The sequence below is a fragment of the Miniopterus natalensis genome, chromosome 21 (genome assembly GCF_054644295.1).
Source record: "Miniopterus natalensis isolate mMinNat1 chromosome 21, mMinNat1.hap1, whole genome shotgun sequence".
NCBI lineage: Eukaryota > Metazoa > Chordata > Mammalia > Chiroptera > Miniopteridae > Miniopterus > Miniopterus natalensis.
The window spans coordinates 16,531,900-16,555,893 of record NC_142101.1 but is presented as its reverse complement, the minus strand read 5'-3'; the positions used below and the strand labels follow the sequence as shown (position 1 = coordinate 16,555,893).

Sequence of the window (23,994 nt, the reverse complement as noted above, 5' to 3'; positions counted from 1 at the left end):
TGACTTGGATGGTCTTGCACAGGGTCTGGAGGTGCTGTTCTTCTGAAAATGTAACTGCATGCAAAGATCAGGGCTGTCCTGTGTGAGTCCGTGTTCTCCTGGGTGTCCTTGGGGATAATGGCTCTTTCTTCATTGCCCTCCTGGAGTGTTTGTCTCTCCTAGGCCCTTGGTGAGGTTTTCTGCTTTCATTTGGCAGCGTTCCCCAATGCTCATTGCCTATGGTGATCTCTACTTTCTGGATTTTTTTTTTTTTTAAATTGATTTTAGAGAGAAAGGAAAGAAGAGAGGGAGAGGCAGAGGGAGAGAGAAGCTCTCATAAGCTCCCCGAGACCAAGGATTGAACCCACAACCCTTTGGTGTACGAGGCGATACTCCAACCAGCTGAGCCACCCCGCCAGGGCCAGTGACCTCTACTTTCAGGCGTAAGTATTAGTGCTCAGTCGAGATGCCACAGGGACACCCCACTTAACACGGTATCGAGAGAAACGCTGCATTCTGTCGCTGGCAAGATCCCTCCCAACCTAGACGGTCTTCACAGTGGATAACTTCGTCCAGGCTGGAGGCAGGGTCCCCTTACCTTGCTGCTGGCCGCACAGCCAGCCACCGTGCAAGCCTTCAGCTGGTACGTATATTCCTGAAAAGGCTCAATCCCCTCTGTATCCAAGAAGGTCAATGACGTTCCCCGGAATACTTCCGTTCCGTTTCGGAGGACGTAGTAAACGACAGGACCTGAAAGAGGCAGGGAGAGGCTTGCATTTGAGCGGCAGGTCCTTGTCACTATTTGCAAACGACGTACATGTCTTCGCGTTCTGACGGAATGGGATGCTCTAGCGTTATTTAATTTCCATTTGCTATCGCACTGCTACGTTCCAGCCGTTCTTAATTATACCCACTCTTACGGAGGAGATGGATTCTCGACGTAGCCAAAGAGTCATTTATGTTTATTTCCCCTCATTAGCAAGCAAATTTACTCTCAATATTAAAACTATTTTGTCTTCCCATAACATGCATTGTCTTTTTTTTGTTTTTTGTTTTTTTTTAGAGCAACCCAGATATAGGCTGGGCTTCAAGGGGAAAAAATGGGGGCCTCACAATGCCTGAGGCCTATGGCACTCAATGAATGACCAGCTGGCACATCCATCCCTCAAGTCCACTTTGTCACGTGTCGATCACACTCACTCCAATCTGCTCGTGGATTTACGGGACTACGGCATTTCTATCGTCAGAGCAGTTTAGTACCGTTTGGCTGTGCGGGTTTCTTCCAGGTCAGGACTATTCCGTCTTCAGGGTTGTCCGTCCTGACCCACCGGGGGGGACTCACTCCCCGAGGCACGTCTTCTCTCGTGCTGGCCCTAACGGCGGCGCCGAAGCCGCGCCCGTAGCCGTTCCAGGCCGAAACCCTGTACTCATACGTCGTGTAGGGCTCCAGGTCCACATCTAGACAGACAGACAGGGTGAAATGAATCTGCGTTTCGGCAGCTCTTCACTCCCCTCCTGCGCCATGGGCAGTGGCTCCCTTTCTCTTACCCGTAAAGGACACCGTGTCTGCACCTCCCGTGTGAACGGGCTCTTCCACAGAGGAGCACATGTCTCCCACCGATGCCTTCTCGGCAGAACTGGGGGACCCTCCGATCACCGTGCACATGGGGCTGGTCAAGTTGAAGTCACACTGGCCACCATGCGCCTCCACAGACGCGGGGCAGACGGTCCTGCACATATCGGTCTCCTAAGCCGGGCGGCAGAGATGGGTGAGGGGGGGAGAGGACTTTACAATCCCATTTAGACACGCGTGGGGTCGAGTTTTATACCTTTGAAATGAAGTTTTCTTCCACCCAGTTCATGAATGAATCTCAAAATTCATAAACAAGAAACAAAGGCAGTTTGTGTCCTGGAAACAGCACTTATTGTTGGATCAAGAGCCAATCTGTCAAACGAATTCCTAGTGCTGTGACCTTGAGCAAGTCACATACCCTCTCCAAGCCTCGGCTGCTTCTGTGAGAACATTAAAATTAAATTGAGCGCAAAGGCTTGTTGTGCGACTCAAAGAACACCAGGGAATGCCTCACGCTCAGTAGATCCCCTATAATTAATAACAGCATCAATTATTTCATTATTGTTACCTTGACCCTTTCCTAATGGAGTTTCCGAAAAAATAAGGACATATTTGGAGACCTGTCTGTCCCGGGCTGCTGGGAAAGGATGACCCATGAGACGCGTTCCCCACCCAGTGAAAATCCAAGTAGCCCATGAACTGTCGTTGTAATTATTATTTATATTTGAAAACCGTCTCTGATGATTCTCTGGATTTTTTTATAGTGATTGATAAATACTAATATGTCCGAATCTCAGAAAGTAAATTATTTCATCTTCCCGAATTACAGGGATATATACAAGTCACTGCAGGGTGGGAAAAGGTAGGTTCACAGTGTCACACGTACTCCAAGAAGGTTTCTGCCCGTTACCTGCGTCGTCACTGGGGCTGAAGCCTTGTCAGAGCCGAGATATTTCGGGGGGCCGCATCCAAGGCCGCTGCAGCAGCCCCGGCTCCCTGGGACAGGCTCGGTCTCGCAGCATTTTACTGGCACCGGGTCGCTCTTCCTAACGTGTGGTTTAGAGGCTCCGCTGGAGGCCGAGCAGCATATGGTATCTGACGCGTTCACATAATCCTGCCCGCAGCAGAGCATCCCTGCAACGGTGCAACGCGCATGTGAACAGGACATTCGAGAAAGGGAAGAAGGCTGAGGGGGCTGTGAAGTTCGGGATAAAAGAAGCCAGAATCGGGCAGTGGCTCAAACGGTACAATACCCAACAAGGTGTCCCCAGCAAGGTGATTTAAATGTGCAGTCTGGGGGGGGGGCTTTCTTACCAAAAGCACTGGATGCTAATTAGCTAAAGAAGACACAAGAGCAAGTGTTCCAAAACCAGTCGGCGGGGCCAAACGTCTCCAAGCTCTGGCCCAGCCGGTGTGGCTCAGTGGTTGTGCATCGACCCAGGAACCGGGAGGTCACGGTTTGATTCCGGGTCAGGGCACGTGCCCAGGTTGTGGGCTCGATCCCCAGTGGGGGGCGTGCAGGAGGCCGCCGATCGACAATGGTTCTCTCTCATCGATGTTTCTCTCTCTCTCTCCCTCTCCCTTCCTCTTTCTCTAAAAATCAATCAAAACATATTTAAAAAAAAAAAAAAAAAAGAGATCTGATTTCCGGCCTGAGAATCTCCTGCCCCTTTTGTGACGATGACATGTCCTAGACGAAGGAAGGGTGGTTAAAACAGAGGGACACAGAGGAAATCTGGAGGAATTCCCAGGGGAGGAAAGGCTGCCCACGTGCTCCGGGGCAAGTGGCCAGGCAGAGGGGAGAGACAGCCCTTCCTGGGGCCGAAGACGAAGCTGCAGCGCGTCTCATAAGCGGCTGCCTGGCTCCGTCTAGGGTACAGGTTCTTGTGGATCCAGCAAGAACAGTAACTGCTCCTCCGTCGTGAGACAGATCCGCCCCCACTGGGCATGCTCACTGATGAGGTGACGCACTGTGGTTGCCGCGCTGTGTTCTGGACCCAGGCTCTAAGTAGAAAATCAAAATGCAGACGCTGACCTCATTCCAAACTCCTAATCAGCCGTCTGACCGCTCTGAGGGGCTTTTGACAGGTCAACTAAAATTTCATTAATGAACTTGTTTTAACGCTAAAAAAAAAAAAAAAAAAAGGCGAGGGTGGGGCGGGAAGAGGCCTTCTTTCAGGGAGAGCCTCCTGTTTGTTTCACTGAATTAAAACTTCCAGCCAAGATCTCACCCCCATAACAAGAAGGGACTCCCTTTCTCGCTCCTTCGGTAAACCATTACTTCTTTAATTATTATCAACCTTGTTCCAGCGTGATAAATTGCTAATTACTTAATACCCTAATCAGCGTTCATTCTTTGCACAGATAAACTGTGACAGTGCCATTAATTTAAATAGTAATTTCACTTAATGGCCAGAACGGAGCACCAGATTTTTATGCAGCCTTTTCTGGGGACTGCATCCATCACCGCGATGCTCTGACATAAAGACGTCTGACGTGCAGTAACTCACTTAGGGGGAGCAGATGTTCCCGAGCAGGGCTGGGTAGTAATTCCCATGGTGCATCGCTTCAGCATGAATGAGCTCGCGTCCCGAGTCAGGCCATCTCCTGAAACTGCCTTGCGAGAGCTTCTGACCCCCCTACCTAATTTATCACACGCGGTGCTTGACTTTTGAACTCGGACACGCAGAAGGCACGGTTTTAAATATGCCCAAAGAAAAACAAGATGGGTCCCGGATTACTGATGGGTTGATCTATGTTTCTTCTAGGGGCCCTTCATGAAATTTGTTCCCAGGTGGAGTGTCTCTTTGAGCTGGATGCCGGTGTTACTAGCGTGGAAGCGTTAGTTATTTATTCTGAGATCAAAAAGAGCATATGTATTGAATGAGTATCTTTCCAAACGGCATAAAGATCCAATGGATGGTTTCCACTGTATTGGATACAACAGAGGAAACTACTTCCAGTATGTTATCGATTCTTATTTAACGGCCAGGGCTGAAAATGAAAACATGCATAAACACACGGGCCTGGTGAATTTCTAAATTCTTACATCTGCAAAATAGGCACTCTATTTTTCTTAAAAAACTTTTTAAAAAAAGACCAAGGATTATGAATCATGCTTTTGAGATTAAATCTGTGCCCTGGTAAAAAAAAAACAACAACACAGAGTCTAGAAGATGACACATCCCTGTGGAACTCTGGGATTGATCGTGAGAACCACATTTTAGCCGAGGGGTTATGGTTTAGGCCTAGAAGAATGAAAAAATAAAAAGAGGTTTGTGATCGCTCCTTCTTAGGACACACTTACCAAATGGGTGGCAGAGATGGAAAGAAAAGACATGCATGCTTGTCTTCACCGGTAGGTGGCTTTATGGCCACCGCCACAAAAACGAGACACAGGTAGAGTAAAAATGCTCCCCGAATCGTGGCAACTGATTTTGTAGCATTTATATACTGCACTTAAGTCATGGAAATCTTCCTGGGAGATGTTCTTTCAGTACACTCAACACAGGATAGGGTTCTGTGCTACATTTCCCTGACTTTTTTTTTAATCCTTACCGGAGGAAGGGGGGGAGGGAGGGAGAGGGAGAGGGAGAGAGAAAGCATCGATCATTTGCCTTCTGTACGCTCCCCAATTAGGGATCAAACCTGCAACCCAGGCATGTGCCCTGACCGGGAACTGAATGGGGAGCCTTTCGGAGCACAGATGACGCTCAGCCAACCGAGCCACACCAGCCGGGCTACACTTCCCTTTTTTGCAAAGTCCCCAAATCCCATCTCATGTAACTAACGGGGTATCATTCATTCTACGCAAGCCTGAGTCTAGGACATGAAAACTCAGTGCTCTTCTCCAGGACAGCAGCAACCCAGAGAGTCCGATCGAAGGCCGGCTGCGTGGACCGCAGCTATAATAGAAACAAGGCCAACAGGCTCCGAAGCTCTTCCGTGGCCGGCTTCCGTGGCTCACGGGAAACCCGGTCCTCTTTGCGTATCAGAGAGCCGTTCATCCCCTCTGGTTTAACACAAAAGGATACAATCAAGTTCAAGCCAAGATTAATGGCAGAAATGATAAAATCGTATAAGCAAACACTGAGAATGAAAAGAGTAATAAAGGCGTTTAAAATATAGTCCGGGAAAACGGTTAAGAATACATATCCGCCGAAACGACAGGCACGGCTTTCATCCCCAGGCACCTGTATAAGGCTCCTACACGACTCATCTGCCCAGAGAGAGCACTAAAAACATAAATGCTGCCCCAGCACTTCTGTTCTGACAGCATCTGTTAATTCACTCCATTTATAAAATACATATTGACAAAGACAACTGAACTGGGACCAGGGAGATTTGATTTGGTGTGAGAAAGTCAATTCAATGTGATTTTGTTAAAGGGCTCCTGCAGGCAAATAAAAGAGTTTAAGTAATAAAGTACATAAAGAGACGTTTTACGAGCCAGCCCGGTCTCGTGGCAGGAACACAATGCCGGGCAGGGAGAGGGGCCGGGTTTAGGACCGAAATCATGAAACCCACAGCCTCCTGTAGCAGGTATGGTGGTGTTAGGTTGACGGGGGGGGGGGGGGGGGGGAGGAAAGGAGCCATATGGATATTCTGGAAGGTCACTGAGGTCAGAGCCATTAGGGGCGACGGGAGGGAGAAGCAGCAGAGAGAGAGAGAAAGAAAAAAGAAAGTGAATTGTGTCTATTTCCAGTGAAATCTGCAGGAAGGTCAAGAGAATAAAAAGCTATTTTTTCCCCTCTTTATAAATATCATTCCTTCGGTCCACCATGACTTCCAGAGTTGGCGGAAATGAAGGACGTCGTGAGAAACCCTAGCGCTAATCCCGAGGAACGTCACAGTTTGCTTAGGGACTGCCTGACTGGCACAGTGTCCTGTGGAAGGAGAGAGAGAAGCGATTCTGAAATGGGGGCCCGTGGGTGCACGTGAAGGGCGCAGGAAACGGCAGGGCCATTCTGGTGTGTATTCTGCGCACCGTGATTTGAGACGAGGGTTTGTGAGGTTCAAAGACCCTAAAGAGAACATGTGGCCCCCAAAATCATAACCGCCGTCCTAGTGGACAGCAACCTCCACTCCATTTCCTAGGCCAGGGCCCTTTCACTCTTCGCCAACAGTGTCCTGACTTCTCTCTTTCTCTGTTACGTTCATTCTGCCACCTGAAGATAATTGACGTCCCTAAGCCACATGGACCCTTCCATGAGCACGGAGCAGTGCTGAATCCCTGCTCAGATTTGCCTCCCTCCCTTCCCTTACCCGCCGTGGGAGCCTCCCATACGCCCACTGGCTCGCCACCCCCTGGACAAGCTTCGCACTTGCTCATTTCACACTCCGGCTCGAGCTACGCCCTTCGGCTGAACGTCCTTTGTCTACCCATGTGTCTCAAAATCCGACTTCTTGTTAGAGGTTCCAATCTGATGGTTTACCTCTATTTTTTTTAATCACCTTACCTTTTTTTTTTTCTTTTACATGCTTCCTGGAGAAATACAGCCTCTGACTAGCTGTGTGTTTTGGGGAAGTTTTTAACATCTGTTCAAAGGGCTTCTGCTTGCACCCAGTGGGTGTGGCTCAGTGGCTGAGCCTCGATCGTCCCACGATCCCTGGTCAGGGCCAGGCCCAGGCTGTGGGCTCCATCCCCAGGGGACGTGCAGATGGCAGCCGATCAATGCTTCTCTCTCTCTCCCTCCCCTTTCCTCTCTCTCTAAAATCAATAAAAACATTTTATAAAAAAAAGCTTCTGCTTCCTCACCTATAAATGGAGAAAATAACAGTAACCCCACAGGGTTGTTCTGCGGATTACATGTGTTCATGTGCATGAAAGACACGCAACTCAGCTGGGCCAACAGTGACCGTGGAGTGCTGTCGACTTGGTGTAGTTTGTCTCTCTGCTTCCCATTTTCTCCACCCACGGAGGGGTGCGCGGGCCCCTCACCTGGCAGGCGGCTGTAGGCCGTGCCCTCTTCGGCTCCCCCGCAGCACTCGAGGTCTCTGCCGACCACCTGCCCGCCGCAGCACCGCCGGCCGTGGCCGTCGCGAAGCCTCCCCGCACAGCAGAGCTGCGCGCCTGACCTGGAGTAGGGCATTCTGCCACAGCAGGCGTCGCCGATGCCCACGGACACCCGGTGGTGCGGCTCATCTGGACAGCATACTTCACCTGCCAGTCGAGGACAATAACCAGCGGCGCGTGAGTTAAAAAAATATGCTGTGACTCACGGCGAAATTTTATCGCACTCATCCTGCAGACGCCGACAGGTTGAGAAATACTAGAAAGAACACTGACGTGTTGGAGACGCAAAATCTCAGTGCACCCTCAAAATGTTTGCGCTGATGACGCAGAAACACACGTGTCAACTCCCCTGGGCACACGCCAGCCTAGAGGCGAGGCCATGCTCTTTACTTCCTCTCTGACCCCTAATAAATAAGCACTTCAGGCCTGGTGACGTGGCTTAAGGGACATTACAGAAAAAGCTCGTCTACAAATACTTTCCTGTGTAGCGTAATTTTTTATTTTTTTTTGGAACGTGGGTAGAGTCAGAAATCAACTCTTGATAAATCTATAAAGCGTATGCTTATAATTTCTTTAACCAAACTGTATTTATTGAACCAAACAAAATACTTTCAATGAAATGGTCAATTACGCGAGAGGCAGTGAAAACACTGTACTCAGGTCAGCACGCTTGTGATTGCGGAGCCGTGGCAGACCCTGAATTTCACTGCCGTAGTTTCACCCGCATTCCCTATTACATGATATTCTGGGAAACGAGATAAAAATAAAACAATCTTTTCTCCTGCTGCAGCATCAGTTAATTAAACATGACTTAGGACAACGGTGGGCTCAGAGGAAACAGCGGACGCGTCTGTATTGGGGAAAACCGACAGTATCTCAAAAAGCCACTTTTGAGTCGAACAAATAATTGGTTTGGATAGTTCAGCCACATTTCCCTCTATCCCTCAGAATCTATTGCATGACTGTCAGAAGAAAAGGCGTCATCAAAAAAGATGTGGGTTATATCAACGAGAAGGAAAACTGATTTTCCCCCCTCAAAAAAAGGGCTATTAGACCTAAGATGCAAGGATCCGTCACCTTCTCATTAACCTCTCAAAAATGAATCTATTTCGCCACCCGCTCGAAAATGTTTCCTCTCTAAAAGCTACCACGCGGTCTTAACTGTTAATTGTTATTCTTATCAAAGAATGACCCGCATTAACATTTAGCTCGAGGTCATTAGCATATTTATAAAAAAGGGGGGGAGTCACGAGCATTCTTTTCTCTATTGCTCTTTGTTGTGGGTGCTATGAAAGTTGTGAGAAAAAAATAAACTAAATAGTATTAACCAATCCTTCAGGCTCATCTATAACTATCAAAACGTCTATACCCATCTGGGCCTTGAACTGGCAGACCACGGACTGAATTTTAATTACATTTTGATAGGAGATAGTTTGGGGGTCAGCGCGCTTTCTTCTTGTGTAAACAGCGTTAAATTAGTTCACAAAGATCACTAGCTGAGGATAGAGTTTAGGATAAAATCTCTCTGTTTGGTTACATTGAGATTCATGATTGGGGCAAAAAGCTCTCTTTGATTAACACATAAGATTGCTTTTTTTGTCTTTTCTTGACACCACGGTAGGCATTCTAATCCTACAAAAAAGGCACCACTGAACAGGATGTGGGCCAAGTTCATCGTTTAGTGGACATGAAAGTGCTTGAGGTCTGAGCGAGCCTGTGTCAACCTATTGACCGCGGAGGTTTTAGAATCTCTCATTTAAAAAATTACTTCTCAAAAAGTTTTGTGTAATGTGAATTAATAATTGTTAGGCTTCCGCAACTGATTTCATTCTTAGGGGGGAAAAAAACATCAAATTTTATTTGCAAAAAGCAATGATGTTTAACGCTGGTCACTGGCTACGTGGAAGCGATTTGATTTTCATTGGGAAGGTGCATCAAGCACTAGTTCTCAGACGTGAGCCCTGGGTCTGCTTTCCCTGGTCCCCGGGGTCACCAAGTTCACCTGGCGACGGCCCTCACCTGGGAGGACTCTGATGTAATAGCCGCAGCAGCAGCGATGGTCCGGCTGGGCCTCGTGCACGCGGCCACCACAACACACTCGGGTTGAATTCGAAACGAAGGGGACACACTGCCCATCGCAGCCCTGGGGCCCTGCCTGGGCGTCACAGAGCAGGCCCGCGCAGCAGACCTGGGAGACGGAATCACATCGAAAGAAACATCAGTCAGTTAGGACTATTACACCACCCCATCTTCTGTGACATAATTACTTTCTAATAGCGCTTGTTAGGAGACCAAGAGTAGCATATGTCTGATAAAATTCATACATTGGAAAACACATTTTCTATAAATGCTAGTTGATATAATGTAGCTTTTCTAGCCTTCAAGCATGCTTTGTGCTCTATTGTAATATTCCATAAATATGAATTACATTTTGAATGTCAGTGCTTCCAATGGAAAGATGGTTTATAATTATAAAGGAACAATTGCCGTCATATATATGCTTTTATTTTAATAGCTGTTTATTTTAATTCCACATCTGTGGAAACCTGACTCTCACTGATTTTTCTTTTGCTTTGCTTTTTTTTTTAATAAGTTGCACTTTTCTTATCATTTATATGATCACTTATTTATGAACCCAATCTCCAGACAAGGCGATCTTAAAAGAGTCCAACATTTACATACATATTTGCACACCCCCCCATATATATGTATATATGTGTGCACACATGTCGCATGAAAAAAAATAAAATTTATATGGAAATTAATTTTTGACAAGCCCTTTTAACCATGTGTGTTTCCTCCAGGAGGTGTGGAAGAAATTATGTGCTTGGACAATCGAAATTATTTGCATGCTCCCTCGGTCTGAGAAACTGTCACTGTGTGTGTAGGACAGTTGCCAAAAGGGAGCCTCAGAGCCTACACTTGGCGCGTCACATGCACTGGCCAGACGCTTCCTGGGACAGACAAAACCAGCCACTGTTTACGAAATGTCTCTCTTTCCCCTTTTGTTCACTGCTACTTGCAGCCTCACCAACATTTGAATCGAGCTCAACACGTGAGCAGTAGAAGGTGGGATCTCTAAGTCTTCAAAAGGGCCCCTAGCTTTAGACCTTCATTTATTTTTCAAAAGTTACCGAAGAGAAAAAGAAACGGGGCCCTTCAATTCAAAGTCTACCCCCTGTGGTTGTTCGGGTAGCTCTGTGAATCCAACTGCACAGTTTATGGCCTGAAATGACAAAAAACTTAGGCATAATGACAATTCTGGGGACTGTCAAAAAAAATAAATAAGGATAGTTTGTAACAGCTGGTTTTACAACATTTATTAGATGATAACTACTCTTTAGCTAGTGTCATAATAATTTGTGTTTAGATCCATATTGCTGCAAAAGCTCCCTTTCTTAATTACTGTGTCCTTGGGCAGTGAATCTTTTGGATTTAGTGGTAGCTTCCATCCTTAAATGGGTGACACCGCTGATGAATAGGAACTTTATTTCATTATACGAAATCCTACCTTCAGACCAAGAATTTTCTGCATCGTTTGTCAATAAAAGCCATTTACAAACTCTTCTGTCTGGCTGTGTTATTGATCCGATTCCTAAACTGCAACTAATAAGAACATTAATCTGCAAATGGCCATAATTTTAAAATATTTCTGACAAACAGTGAAAGGTCCTGCTCACAGTTACTCATCAGTGTCATGTAAACAAACACTCACTTGTAGCTGAATGGATTTGTTGTAAAAAAATAATAATAATAAAAAATTCAAGTCACTCCATCAAATACAGATTCAGGAGGTTTCTTATTATTTTAGTAAACTGATGTTTCTGGTGAAGATGATGAAACATGAGACGGCTAAAATGCTCGTGAGGATGATGGGGTTTTTATAAGCATCCTGTCTTTGCCATGGGGTCTTCTGGGTGGACTGGTGGGAATGGAGATCATGATAAATCGTGGCTTAAGGAGGGAGCCTTTTCACCTGGAGTGTTTAGTGAGAAAAACATATTTCACTGACGGGCTGGAGAAGATTTACCTTAGCTTCAGGAGCCCCGCACCTGTGTCCACAGGCACTTTCAGGTTCTCGACACATCCCTGCCTTGCAGAGCTCACCGCTGTGGTTGCTCTGGGCCGCAGGGCACGGGGACCACGTCCTCCGTAAGAGCTCGTATCCGAGAATGATGCCATTCGGTTTCCCTGGAGATGCCCAGTCGATCCGAAGGGATCTGTAACAGAGAGAATAATTAATACTCCTGAAGAGACAACATTTAACGTTGCTGCTCTCAGCCTCACGTCCCTTTCAACTTACCTTTCAGGTTGTTCTCAGGACCTACCTCTATTAACTTCCTAATCAAAACGCTGTAGCAGGAGAATACGTATCTATTAATGTATATACTCATATATGCTATTATCATGTATTTTTTTGAGACTCAATCGAATCTTTTTAAGATTTTGGGAGTCATGAGTGACACGAGCCTGGGGGTCTCCCACTTTAAATTTCAGAAACAAGAAGAAAGGATTGTTTGTGGCCAATCAGGAAAACCAACGGAAAACTTCGGTTTGCTAAGTAAAAATACGGCGCAAGGATTAAGACTTGAGGAGTGAAGTGTAAATTAGAGTATGTGGCAGACCTGACCCCTACTCATAAACACTTTCTCTTCCCTTCCCCTGCGTCCCACGGCTGGGACCAAGGGCATGACACTCGGCTCTAAGGGATGCAACGGGAGGACTGCTGTGGGATTCCCGTAGGACCTTTTAGCTTTCTTGACACAGATTAAGAAAATGAAATACAATAAAACATGGCTTAAACTTTTTCATTGTAAAATTATTCCTTCAGCATTCAAGCTGCCAGTCACTGAAAAAAAATCAGGGAAGGAAAATTAAGGATAGAGAAGATTCCTTGATAGTCAAGGTCATGAAATGCAGGGAGGTTTCCAAGTCTCACCTCAACTTTGGGGAGGCAGAAAGGGGAAGAGTCTTCTGCCACAAGCCATGACCTCTCACGCCATAGCCCACCCTAAGCTAGGGACTGTGAAGACACAGGGGAGTTTTCAAACGATGCAAGGTGTTCAACCTGCAGTCAGAGGCACCCAGGCGGACCTGCTATCATCCAGACTTCCGCAAAGCTGGTGTGGACAAATATCATTTATACCGTTCAGTAGCTTGGGGCAAATTTTTAAACAATTATTTGTGAATGCTACAAAGGCATTACACCCCAGACTTCTCATCAATAATACAGCCCCAAACTGATGTGGAACTGGGAGAAAAAACTGCCACGGTTCCAATTAAAGGCAGCGAGAGACACGATCTGCCTTCCCTCTGCTCTCCCCTGAGCCTCATGCCTGGAAATCATGCATTTTAGAATACTAGCAGTAATGCAGCAAGAAAACATAAACAAGGAGGAGATTTTATCGTACGTGTTTATGGAGAATAAATAAGTAAACCTCAGAGGCTGCCCGGTACCCAGGGAAGCTGTCAGCTACAGTGTTTGTCATCGTTCAATCAAAGCCAGAGCCGGTCAGCCACCTTCATCTAAGGCAGTCTCTCCATTCTTGAAGACCAGAATGAATGAATCAGCTATTGATTAAATCCCACTCTAACAAATCCACCAAGGCAAATAAATGAACTACCCGGGGCACGTGTAGGCCGTGGCCAGACACGTCCAGGCTATCGATCATTCGTTAGTGTTCTTTGGGGACATAGAAGCAGCCGATGACAATATGGCAAGTGTGGAAAATGTGACGTAGAGAGTGCGTTTGTGGAGGAGCAGGTGATGGAATGAGAAGGTTCATCTGATCTCTATTTGTGTGCTCAGGCACCTTTGGTTTGTATGCAACAGAAAAACACGTGTAAGTGATTGTACCGAAGACACCATCGTCGTCAAAAGCACCGTGTGAAATGCAAAGGCCTGAGACAAAGGTCACACACCCACGCGTGCCATCAAACAGTGGTGTGCTATCCGTATGTGCTACTAAAACACGTGGAAGTGAAACTTCACTGCTGACTGCGTTTGACAAAAACACGCAAAGAATCTAAGAAGTAATATGTCTTCTTAGAAAACAAATGAATTTAAACACGATTGACGTAAACCCAGGCTACTGACATCTCTCTGGAAGGGTTTCACCTTTGATTTTGCAGGTTGCTAATACAAAAGGAAGTTTGAAAAAAAAAACAAAAACCAAAATAGAAACATAACTAACACGTCTGGGCCGAGAGAAGTGTAATGAAATTACACAAATAACGCAGACACGGGAGGCTGACTGCACGGGAGCTGCGGTGATTCTGATGAACGGCGGCCTGGCAGCCTAAAGGGCTCGTTAGAGTCTTGCCTTTGGAAAATGCTGCTCTGTTACCGTGGGTCATGTTAAGAAAGGGAAGGTTATATGTGTCAGTACCTTGGTTGTGAATGATTTCTGCGCAGTTTTTGCTGAGGGCGGGAGGGAGGGAGGGAAGATACAGTTTTGCCCTGAACAGCTAAGAATCCAATTACTCGGGTTTTTCTAATTACTTTACTCACTCATGCCCCAAAATTAGTACAGGTATTTTTAACTTATTTTTAAAAAGACCAAGAAATTTTAACATGTCATAAAGGAATCCTTCAGAGTTGAAATATTTTGTAATAGATTATTTTAGTCAGTTTGCCTGTGGGGTGTAGGCATGTATGTAGGTGGGGGGTGTGTGTGTGTGTGTGTGTGTGTGTGTGTGTGTGTGTGTGTAGGTGAAGGGTGATTCATTTGGCTGGGGCAAAAGTTGTTTCTATGGAAAATAATATAATAATTAATAATAATAATACAAGAATAAATTCTGTGTTTCGAGTACTCACAACTGTAAGTCTACTTTCGCCCCACCCTGATGGATATGAAAAGTACCCAGACTTCTACGTCTAGTCCCAACTTGATTTAGGATGAACAATGGCCTTCTGACTTGGCCTGGGAAATAACATTAAGTCTTCCTTTTAGTGTTATTGTCACTGCGAATTTTGAACTGAAAACAGACTCACTCTCAACTTACGGTCATTTCTCAACACCAAAAGAATAGAGAAAAATTAAAGGATTCTGCCAAAAACCTGATAAAATTGGTAATGGGTTATCCAAACATTATTTCCCCTATTTATTTTACAGGTATTTGTAGCTTTAGGGCAATCTGATATATGGAAGTCTACTATTTTTGAAGAGATGAAGTCAGAAGGGAGTCCTTCTAATTAAAATTGTATTCCGGGTCTCACAAAAGGGTTCACTGAAGGACACGTTTAAATAAAGAAACTCTTGGATGCTTTAGCATTTGTCCGCAGATTACTAAAGAGAAGTGAAGCTGGGCAAGCAGGGACAGGGACCTCAAAGCTTAAATGTCACAGGACGTGTCCAGTCAAGATCAACAAAATAATACCAAAGATTTTATTTACACACACGTTTTTAAGCAACTTTAGTGGAGATCACCACGGCTGGGATAATACCTTCTACTTTTTCACTGCTTAGGATCAGTTCTTTGGATTGAATGGCAAAAAACTGTACCTTGAAGAGATGCTACGAATTGTGGGTGTCGGCATATCGCCTGGAGTATCCCCGACGGTGGTGACCTGGGTTCCGTTGCTTTTCACACAGGCATGTTCTGTGCAGACTTCCACCTGCAAGGAGTAGTTTAGAAAAGTGTAAACCCAACTCCGTTCAAAATCCAGAGCGCCAGTGACTGGATCTCACCCACCCTCATTTCATATGAATCTCTCTACAGCCTCTTGGGGTTAATTAAATATTAATTTTTGGTGTCAACTGACTCCGGTGGGATAAGCTCAGAAGACAGTGCAGAAGTGGGCTCAGGACAATTGATTTAGTGACTTCAGTGGGGATGTGTAGTCCCTGTTTCCAACCATTCGGAAAGAGACAGACTTATTGATCTATTTGGAGCCCAGGTAAGGAATGGAAGGTGCCCAGGGGACATAGTTTGTAAGCGTAACAGTCATCGCCGTATACTGTTCGCTAGATCTACAGCCAGGTAATATAATGATGGTCTCTTCTGGAAGCCTTGATGCTCTCCAATAATAATAATAATAATAATAATAATAATAATAATAATAATAATAATAATAATAGACCTAGAGAAGCCATCCAATATGGATGAGCTATTGTATACCCATTTATTCCAGTTCCGATTGTATTTTTACCTTAATCATAGCAGAAAAATCATCATTTACCTCCTTTCATTCTGCCACCTCATCTGAATAAAAACTGAGGAGGGTGGGATAACTAAAGATTAGAAATTGGGTTATTCGAGCATGAGAGACGCAAAAGGGACGCGTTCAGCAAGAGGGGGAGAGGGGAATGCGTGTACAGGAGATCGCGCCTGGGACGTCCAAGGAATGACATCATTCTGTTCCCAACTGCAGGATAAACCCAAGGGCACTGTTCCTTTTCCAGGGCCCACTGGCTTTCATTTATTTACGCCATAGAGTATTTTGAGGTAACATTTAGTAGATATTTAAACACTATCAAGGCCGTCCAATTAAACCCCAAATAAACTAAAGGCTGATGAACTTAAAATATACTTGCTGGTTGCCCTGGCTGGTGTGTAGCTCCATGGTCAGAGCTTAGGCCCATGCACGGAAGAATTGCGGGTTTGAGTCCCAGCCCCGGTTGATGTATGTCTTTCATATCGATGTTTCTCTCTGTCTCTCTCTCTCCCCACCCTCCCTCCCTTGCACTCTCTCTAAAAATCAATGGAAAAAATATCCTCGGGTGAGGCTTAACAAAAAAATATATATGTATACTTGCCGGTAATAGAATTAATGACAATAAAACTTCATACATATTAGGGAATATTTGACTCAGTGCATGACAAGGTAACTCGAGATCAATGCAACTGAATTTTATTATTATTTTTTTTATATAACCCAAGGACTGAGGATATTTTTTCCATTGATTTTTAGAGAGAGTGGGAGGGGGAACGAGAGGAGAGAGAGAAACATCGATGTGACAGAGACACATGCCCCGACTGGGAGCCACGACTGCACCTGCCACCCAGGTACATGCCCTCGATCAGGACTCCGGCCCTCGAATCATACACGCCAAATGTCACGATGGGTACTTGCGCCAATAGTTTCACTGCGTACTCTTCCCTCCAGGGACTCCTGTGTTTGCCCACAGCACACAGATTTAACGCCGATCAATGTCCCTCCCTTCTCTCCCCTTCCCCACCCAATAAATCATCTGTAACCAAGAAGGCCTAGGTATCCGCTTAGAGACGTACCCCGGCATGTTTTATTTAACGTATTCAGGAGCTTCACTATCAAGAAAACAATGTTCCAACCTGAATGTCATAGACAGTGAAGGGAGACAGGTCTCGCAGAAGGAGAGACCCCGGCACATCCATTCCCGTCTCGTAGAGCCGATTATTTACATAGACGGAACACGCAGCGACAACGCCATTTGGGTTTGAGGGAGGCGGCCAGATGACACGTGCAGCTGTGCTGTTGATGATGACAACCTCTGGAGGGAGCATGCCCCGAGGCTCTAGAATTAAAGGGAAAAAACTGAATAAACTCCAGCTGTCTCGGAAAAAAAAAACACACCACACACTTATTAAACCAAATGCAGATTAGCACTTGGGTTGAGCGAAGGCTCTGCTGCTTATCGGCTTCCCTCTGATGAAGTCATCACGGGCTGTGGTCCTCTGTAAATTGGCTTATTACACTCGCAGTTAGAGACCCTCAGAATTGGTGGTAAAAGGCTTCCTACCAACAGGATAGAGCTAATCTTCAATGCTATGTGACCAGTGGGATATGATGATAAATTATTCACCTATTGGCACCACTAACACATATCTATCATTTGTCTCTCCTCCTGTCCCTTCACTTCCCATCTCCCAGGGGGGAGGGAAAAAAAAAAAAAAAAAAAGAGAGAGAAAATTTGCTCCTTAAGCAAAAAATAAAACTCAGATACACCGAGGCTGGTGGAACGAGAAAAATCATTTGATGCTCCTAGCTTGTAACTCCAGCAATATGAAGCAATAATGCAATATTGTCATTATGTAAATGATTTTGGATGTTGATTACCGTGGGTAATGATGAAATCCAGCGTCGGGAAAAAATCTCGCTTGGCGTTAAATTACACAATTATTCGAGCGTGTCAGAAATAACTATGCGGAGGCCTATTTTTATCTTAAGGGCCCATCTTAACCGGGTGAAAAATCGTCCTTGTGATCCATCCCCTTTTATAAACAAAAGGTGCCGACCTTTGGCACCGGGAAGGGAAATGGGTCCCTCGCTTAAAGCGCTCTCCTAATGACCTGGAACACTTGCTTGGGAGGTAATGATATTATAATGTTTATAATGAGACTTGATAAAGCCAAAAAGATGAGAGAGACCATTCCGAACTCATTTCAGATTCACAAGCTGCTTCTCGGGTTTCCAAGCCCCCCCCCCCCCCTTTGCTAACTGGCTTTGGGATGAGTCACAGGCCATTTTTCTCGGTGGCTGAACTTCCACCTACCGCTTCGGGTGGCTCAGGGAAGGGCCCTCGCCGGGCTTGGCTGTCCTTTGGAAAAGCAGACTGCTTCGGAGAGCAAATCTTTACAAAAAGTCTCTACGTGTCACCATTTATTGATGTGAATTCAGCTCCAGACCAAGCATGCCCGGGGAAGAACAGCTACAAACTAGGCTAATATCCCATTATGAGAGCCTCGGGCCGCTGTCTCGATGGGACCGCTTATCGATCCGCCACTTGATGACAGCGAGCACTTAAGCATTTTCGCCCCGACCCCCTTTCCCTCCAACACCGGAAATTTTATAATGGAGGGGTGACTGATCTCAACCCCGGCGAGGATCAATCAGCTTCGTTCGCCGCGTCCCTGAAGCCCAGTGTCCCTGGAAAGCAGGACTCACCCCCGTCGCGAGGGGTCGCGTACAGGACGTCGCTGTCGACGCTGTGGACTCCGTTGAAGACAGAGATAAAAATCTGATACTCCGTGTCTGGGTTTAAGTGGCCAATGACATGAGCGTTTACCTCTGGGTGGATTTTCAGAGATTCGCCGGAGGTAGCAGAGCTCCAAAAAAGCGTGTAATATTCAACATCACCTTGTAGGTCTTGAAAGGCTGTTAATGACAAATACAGGGACACAGTCAAACGGCCTTGGGGGGGTAGGGAAGGCAGAATAAACTATTATTTGCTAGTCCTAGAATGGGACAAAGGAAAGCATATGGAACCTTCCTTATGGTTTTCCTTTTTTTTTTTTTTTTTTAACACTGCTGATCCCCCCTCCCCCCCATAATTAATTGTGTAGAGTCTTACTTTTATAGGTAGAATGAACCATCAAAACGGGAAGGGCCTTATTCAATCGCCCTTGACGAAGTGCTAATAGCCATTAAGGCTAAATACATGAGAAACAGCCGAAAATCGGATGCCCGAGCCCTAAGTTTGAGTTTGGGAACCGCTATTTCCTCGCTGTAATTTTGGGCCAGCTACTGACCCCCCATGTCTTCCTCAAAGGGCTTTCCTGAGAGTTGTGTGAATACCTTAAGTGCAGGCGATTTTGCATCTCCTCTTACAAAACGTTTTCACTGCTATCATGTATCTTTGTGGTTTTTAATTTAGGCTGAAATATTTTCGTTTATTAGACAGAGCAGCAGTGAGGGCCTCACACCTCTGTAGGGACCAGGAAGACGGGGCACGTGTGGGCCTGTCCGAAGGGGAGGCCACCATGGGGGCAGTTTCCCCTGATCACTTAAATTTTCAAATCATTCCAGAAAGAATCACCATCTTTACATGACATCTCCTGATGCTGAAAATGCTGGCAAAATGATTTTTCAAATACCGCAGGCACAGTAGTGGATGTTCATACGACGTCACACATAGCGACGCAGAAGTTTAAAAGAGGCACTTGTAAAATTCTCAACAACTTATTCCTGTTGCCCGGTGATTGGTAAAAATCTGCCAGAAATATTTGGCTACCCAAATGGTGTGCGTGGCGTAGTTAAAAAACAGGTTTTCACAAATACGTTACATGGTGCTTTTGAAAGGCAATTTTTAGTAAGCAAATATAAATGCATTCAGGTGACTTTCGACCTATAGTCTTGTGCCTTTGGTCACACTAGACAACGTGCCCATTGTATCCTACCAATCAAGAAAGCAGTTACTAAAATTGCAAGAAGCAGGAGGCCCTTTCTCAGAGGAGGGACTCGTTAACTTAGGATAGTAGGTTGGTTACAAGAGGGAGGAAAATGAGTATGCACAAACTTCGGTGTCGCTGACCCGCTTCTAAGAGTTAACCTCGATGCTCACACATGGTCATCTGAAAAATTTTCAAGGTATGGACGGAAATTACAGCAGATTGCACGGCGTACGTTCCCGAAGGTCAGAGGTTCAGATTCCCGGGGTAATGGAACTTCAGCGAGCTGCTTCGGACCTATTAGGTTTGTCAGTTTTTATAAGCTCGCTTTTTTCGGGGTGCGTTATAACAGAGGCCTGCGGTGGTGGGAACCCAGCAGCCGGGTCCTAGCAGCAGCATTCGGGTGTCAGCGTAGGCCCAGGGCCTCCGCCTTTCCGACGGGGCTTCTACGATGGATCGGCAGGGGCCCTAGCTGGTTTGGCTCAGTGGTTAGCGTGTCGACATGCAGACTGAAGGGTCTCAGGTTCGATTCCGGCCAAAGGCACATACCTGGGTTGCAGGCTCAATCCCCAGCCCCTGGTCAGGGTGTGTGTGGGGAGAACGAATCGATCTGTCTCTCTCCCATCGATGTTTCTCTCTTGCTCTCTCTCCCGCCCCCCCCCCCCCGACTCTCTCTGAAAATATACTGTGCATAAGAATCCACCTCCAGATAAAAACTTTGTGTTGTTCCAGGGGGCTCTCAGAGGGTATTCTTCCATTTAAGTGGTTTAAGATCCCAATAGAAGGGATGTCGGTCATTAGACACCTGAAACCTCATAAACACCCTCGAATGATAGTCTTTAGTAAAAATGGGTTATTTAGTGGCACCGGAGATCAACCTAACAGGTACTAATTTTAATTTACAATGAATGTCGCCTAATATTGGTTTTAATTCACAACGGATACAATGTAACATTGGGGCAAATTCAGGGGATGCTCTAAAATGAAACAGGAAGCCTGTCTCTCCTTAGGCAGCAATAAAACTCAGGCCTGGATCCCAATCCCAACCAGGAGTAAATTTATATCTTTTTATATAATAGCAGATGGCTACCCGAGTAGGTGCAGTTTCCTTGCATTAAACATACATTTTAATTGGGGCTTCGCAAGTCCGGTATTTCTCAATATCTGGTAATATTCCAGGCAAGCGTGGATTCCGTTATTTTAAGTGGTTCTTGTTCCTAGTGCTGAGTGACGAGATGGGGGACCGCGTTCTCCGCAGGAGCCTGCCCATATAGTGTCCCCAAAAGTGCATATACACACTTTGCGTAACAATAGAGGCAGTGTTGATTAAAATACGTTTCATTTTTCAAAACTGAGCTCTCAGCCATTACAGTGTGTAAACATTTTTGGGACGCCCTGTACAACGGGACCTTGTTTCAAATGACTACCTGGGCGTTTCCATCACAGCTGGCTGGACACTACATTCCCAACCCAAAAGGGACAGAGCAAGGGAGAGGGGGCCCAGGAGGGACGGAGGAAGAGAGACAGTGGGCACCTGAAGCATAGCACGGGGACCTCAGCTTTTTGTTGTTTTGGGTTTTGACCACGTTCATTTCAAATTCACCTTGGTATCAGTATGTTAAGGGGAAACAGAGGCACGGGAAGCTCACGCACTTGGTCTGTCCCATCTCACGTCTAGCGCCGTGCGGTTAAGGGCAGTCACGGAGACGTTGGCTCCTCGCCGCGGGAGGCCAGCCCACGTGGTCACCGTCGCTTCCCGGCTCGGGGTGAAGCCCACGCTGTTGTGGACGAAGACCCTGTAGGTGTACGTGGTGAACCTGCAAGGTTTTTTAAAAAAGACGTATGTCAGCGTCTCTTTTGCAGGAAACAAAACAGATGTTTCACTTGTGCCTCACAAAATACAGGATTCCCCGTCCCCTCAACAAAAGGCACAATTTTCTTACCCCCCTCCTTAACAAAAGGCATAATCTTTCTCGATACAAAAACATTTCATGCTTTTTGTAAGTGACTTGTCTAAGGCCACACAGCCATCCACACCTCGCTCGCCTGGGCAACAATTTTCTGATATTACCTGCTGGCCTATCCCTTGATTTCTTTGAATTCTAGCCTGAATTCTTCCAAGTGTCAAGCTTGTTAACGAAATAATTTTTGTGGACTGTGTCAATGCCTTATAACAATTATTTTCCAGACACAGCAAGCATCTGACAAGTGCCCACTATATAGACGGCCGAGATTTCCAAATTCCTATATTAAGTTTTCACGTCCTGCGGGGGCTGTGACACAGGCAGTAAGCGAAGGCTCCAGCACCTACAAGTTCGAGTTCAAAAGGCTTGTTTCCGAAGGCGGCGCGCATTAAACAGGATGGCTGTTTCGGCTCGATGATTAACGCCGCAGATAATGACCGAACGCGTCTCGCCGCGGAACTGATAACGCGCCCGCCCAACGAAGACACGGCGACACGTTCAACTACTCTACACGCCCCCAACTGCACGCCAGCACTTGTTTTTATAGTTTTTGTAATCTCACCTGCTAAGACCCTTATCTTCGTAAAACCACCGAGTTCCTGAATAAATATTGTGCCACAGATTTAAATCTTCTGGGGGATTTGATGCAAGTGGCTGCTGGATTTTACGTCTCAGAAGCTCATATCTAAAGCGAAAGACAAGCAGAAACATTGGGATTATCTCAACGGATGTTATTACCAAAAACTCAGGGTGTTTCGTGGGATGCGTCCGTGGAAATGGAAAGAAAACATCTTACTTGTGATTGCAAAGTTTTTTTCCCCCCCAGGTTATTATTTTTTCCTGACTCCGGTTTCAACCATGCAGTTATTCTGAAACCAAGAGCTATATTCGCATTTTTGGGCTGTCGGCGAGAAGGGCGATGCTTGATCCCCCGTATGTCAGGTTTGCCGACACCCCCTTGCCAGTGTCACACAAAGCAGACACACAAAATGCTTAGGAGGGTAATGATTTCCTAGGACGTCAGCTGCCGATACTTGATAAACAATGATAATATTATCGACTCCATAGTCTTGGCTAAGGGTCAGGTTGAGCGTGTTCAAAAGCCACTGGAGACTCTTTTCTTCCTTCTGATTCAAACCCCCGACCACATTCTTTACCGGTTTCCAGATAATAACAACAGGGCAAAGAATTACGTGTGAGCTTGGGAACTCTGAGACGTGGCTTGTGCAAATGCATCGCTTAGAACCTGCCATCAAGGTTTCCTGATGTATAATAAAAATACGCTTTGAAAATCAAGGGGAGGGTTATGTCAAGGATCGCTAGAGAATAGTGGTGGTTGTTTCAAGGGCTTTCGGTGCTTCACGAAGTTAAGGTATTTCTACTTGTATGGTTCCCTGTAAGTCAAGATGCACAATATGAAACTGTATGGAGGTGATGTGTCGGGATAACCAATAAAGAACGGATTCTATGCTCACACGTGAGTAAAAAGCCCTTCCTTCCTTCCTCCCTTCCTTCCTCCCTTCCTTCCTTCCTCCCTCCTTCCTTCCTGGAGAGAGAAGACCACAGCATAATCCAAACACGTTCACCTTTTCTTACCTCAAATTGGGTCCATTGGGCCTGGATGGCGGCTGCCAAGATATCCCAACGCAGGATTCACTCAGTGGGACCACGGACAGCGGGTGAACATCCTGAGGCAGGGCGGGCTGGGTGGTAACGAGGGTAGGGAGACTCTCTGTGCACCCGCCCAGATACCCGTTACCCCCCGAGCAAGCCACGATGGTGACCGAGTAATCAGTGAACGGCATCAGGCGGGCGACCACCTGGCTCAGCGCCGAGGGAGTGCCGTCGGTTATGGTGACGTGAGGGTCAGGCATGCGGATCTCGTAGCTGAGCGGGTCTCCATTCTGGATGAGTGGGGGTTTCCACGTGACCTGGAAGAAAAGATAAACTTGGAATCAGTGTGGGGACCCAGGAACAGAGAGCAGCGGAGGTTAGGCCACGGGGCCCAGGATCTCGGCCCGGTGTTGGTTGGGTCGCTAAGCGCCTGCTTCTGCCCCGGACGGTCATGAAGGGTTTGGGATCAACCACTGGTGCTCTGGGAACTAAACGAGATGCCCACTCCTGGGCTTGGCTTTCCGGCTTGTGACTTTTAGGGCTGCCAGGCTAATCCACGCCTTGGTGGCTCATCTCCTGGATGAAGTTATATGATCAAAGGAGGGAATTTAAAGAAAGCAGCCAGGCAACTTGTTTTCCAGACTTTCTGATCGTTTGTATACAACAAATCAAACAGGATTGTGCCTGGAGCCACTCACGGCTCTTCTACAAGAACCTGTTCTTTCCTTTTCAGATCCGCCTATTAAATGTTTGTTGGA

The 23,994-nt window shown here is 46.3% G+C and overlaps 1 protein-coding gene across 1 annotated transcript in view; it reads right to left on the bottom strand.

Annotated features, from left to right (window-relative positions):
• USH2A (usherin) overlaps nucleotides 1-23,994 on the bottom strand; it is a 301,382-nt gene that overhangs the window by 64,551 nt on the left and 212,837 nt on the right. Inside the window, exons 41-53 of the mRNA XM_087829032.1 lie at nucleotides 23,219-23,553; nucleotides 22,185-22,307; nucleotides 21,312-21,475; nucleotides 18,436-18,645; nucleotides 16,863-17,065; nucleotides 15,074-15,186; nucleotides 11,599-11,788; nucleotides 9,588-9,756; nucleotides 7,494-7,715; nucleotides 2,463-2,686; nucleotides 1,528-1,726; nucleotides 1,240-1,437; nucleotides 578-729 (exon numbers count right to left, since the gene is read on the bottom strand). Coding sequence (XP_087685158.1) covers nucleotides 578-729; nucleotides 1,240-1,437; nucleotides 1,528-1,726; nucleotides 2,463-2,686; nucleotides 7,494-7,715; nucleotides 9,588-9,756; nucleotides 11,599-11,788; nucleotides 15,074-15,186; nucleotides 16,863-17,065; nucleotides 18,436-18,645; nucleotides 21,312-21,475; nucleotides 22,185-22,307; nucleotides 23,219-23,553 — 2,502 coding nt within the window. The remainder of the gene's footprint in view (nucleotides 1-577; nucleotides 730-1,239; nucleotides 1,438-1,527; nucleotides 1,727-2,462; nucleotides 2,687-7,493; nucleotides 7,716-9,587; nucleotides 9,757-11,598; nucleotides 11,789-15,073; nucleotides 15,187-16,862; nucleotides 17,066-18,435; nucleotides 18,646-21,311; nucleotides 21,476-22,184; nucleotides 22,308-23,218; nucleotides 23,554-23,994) is intronic.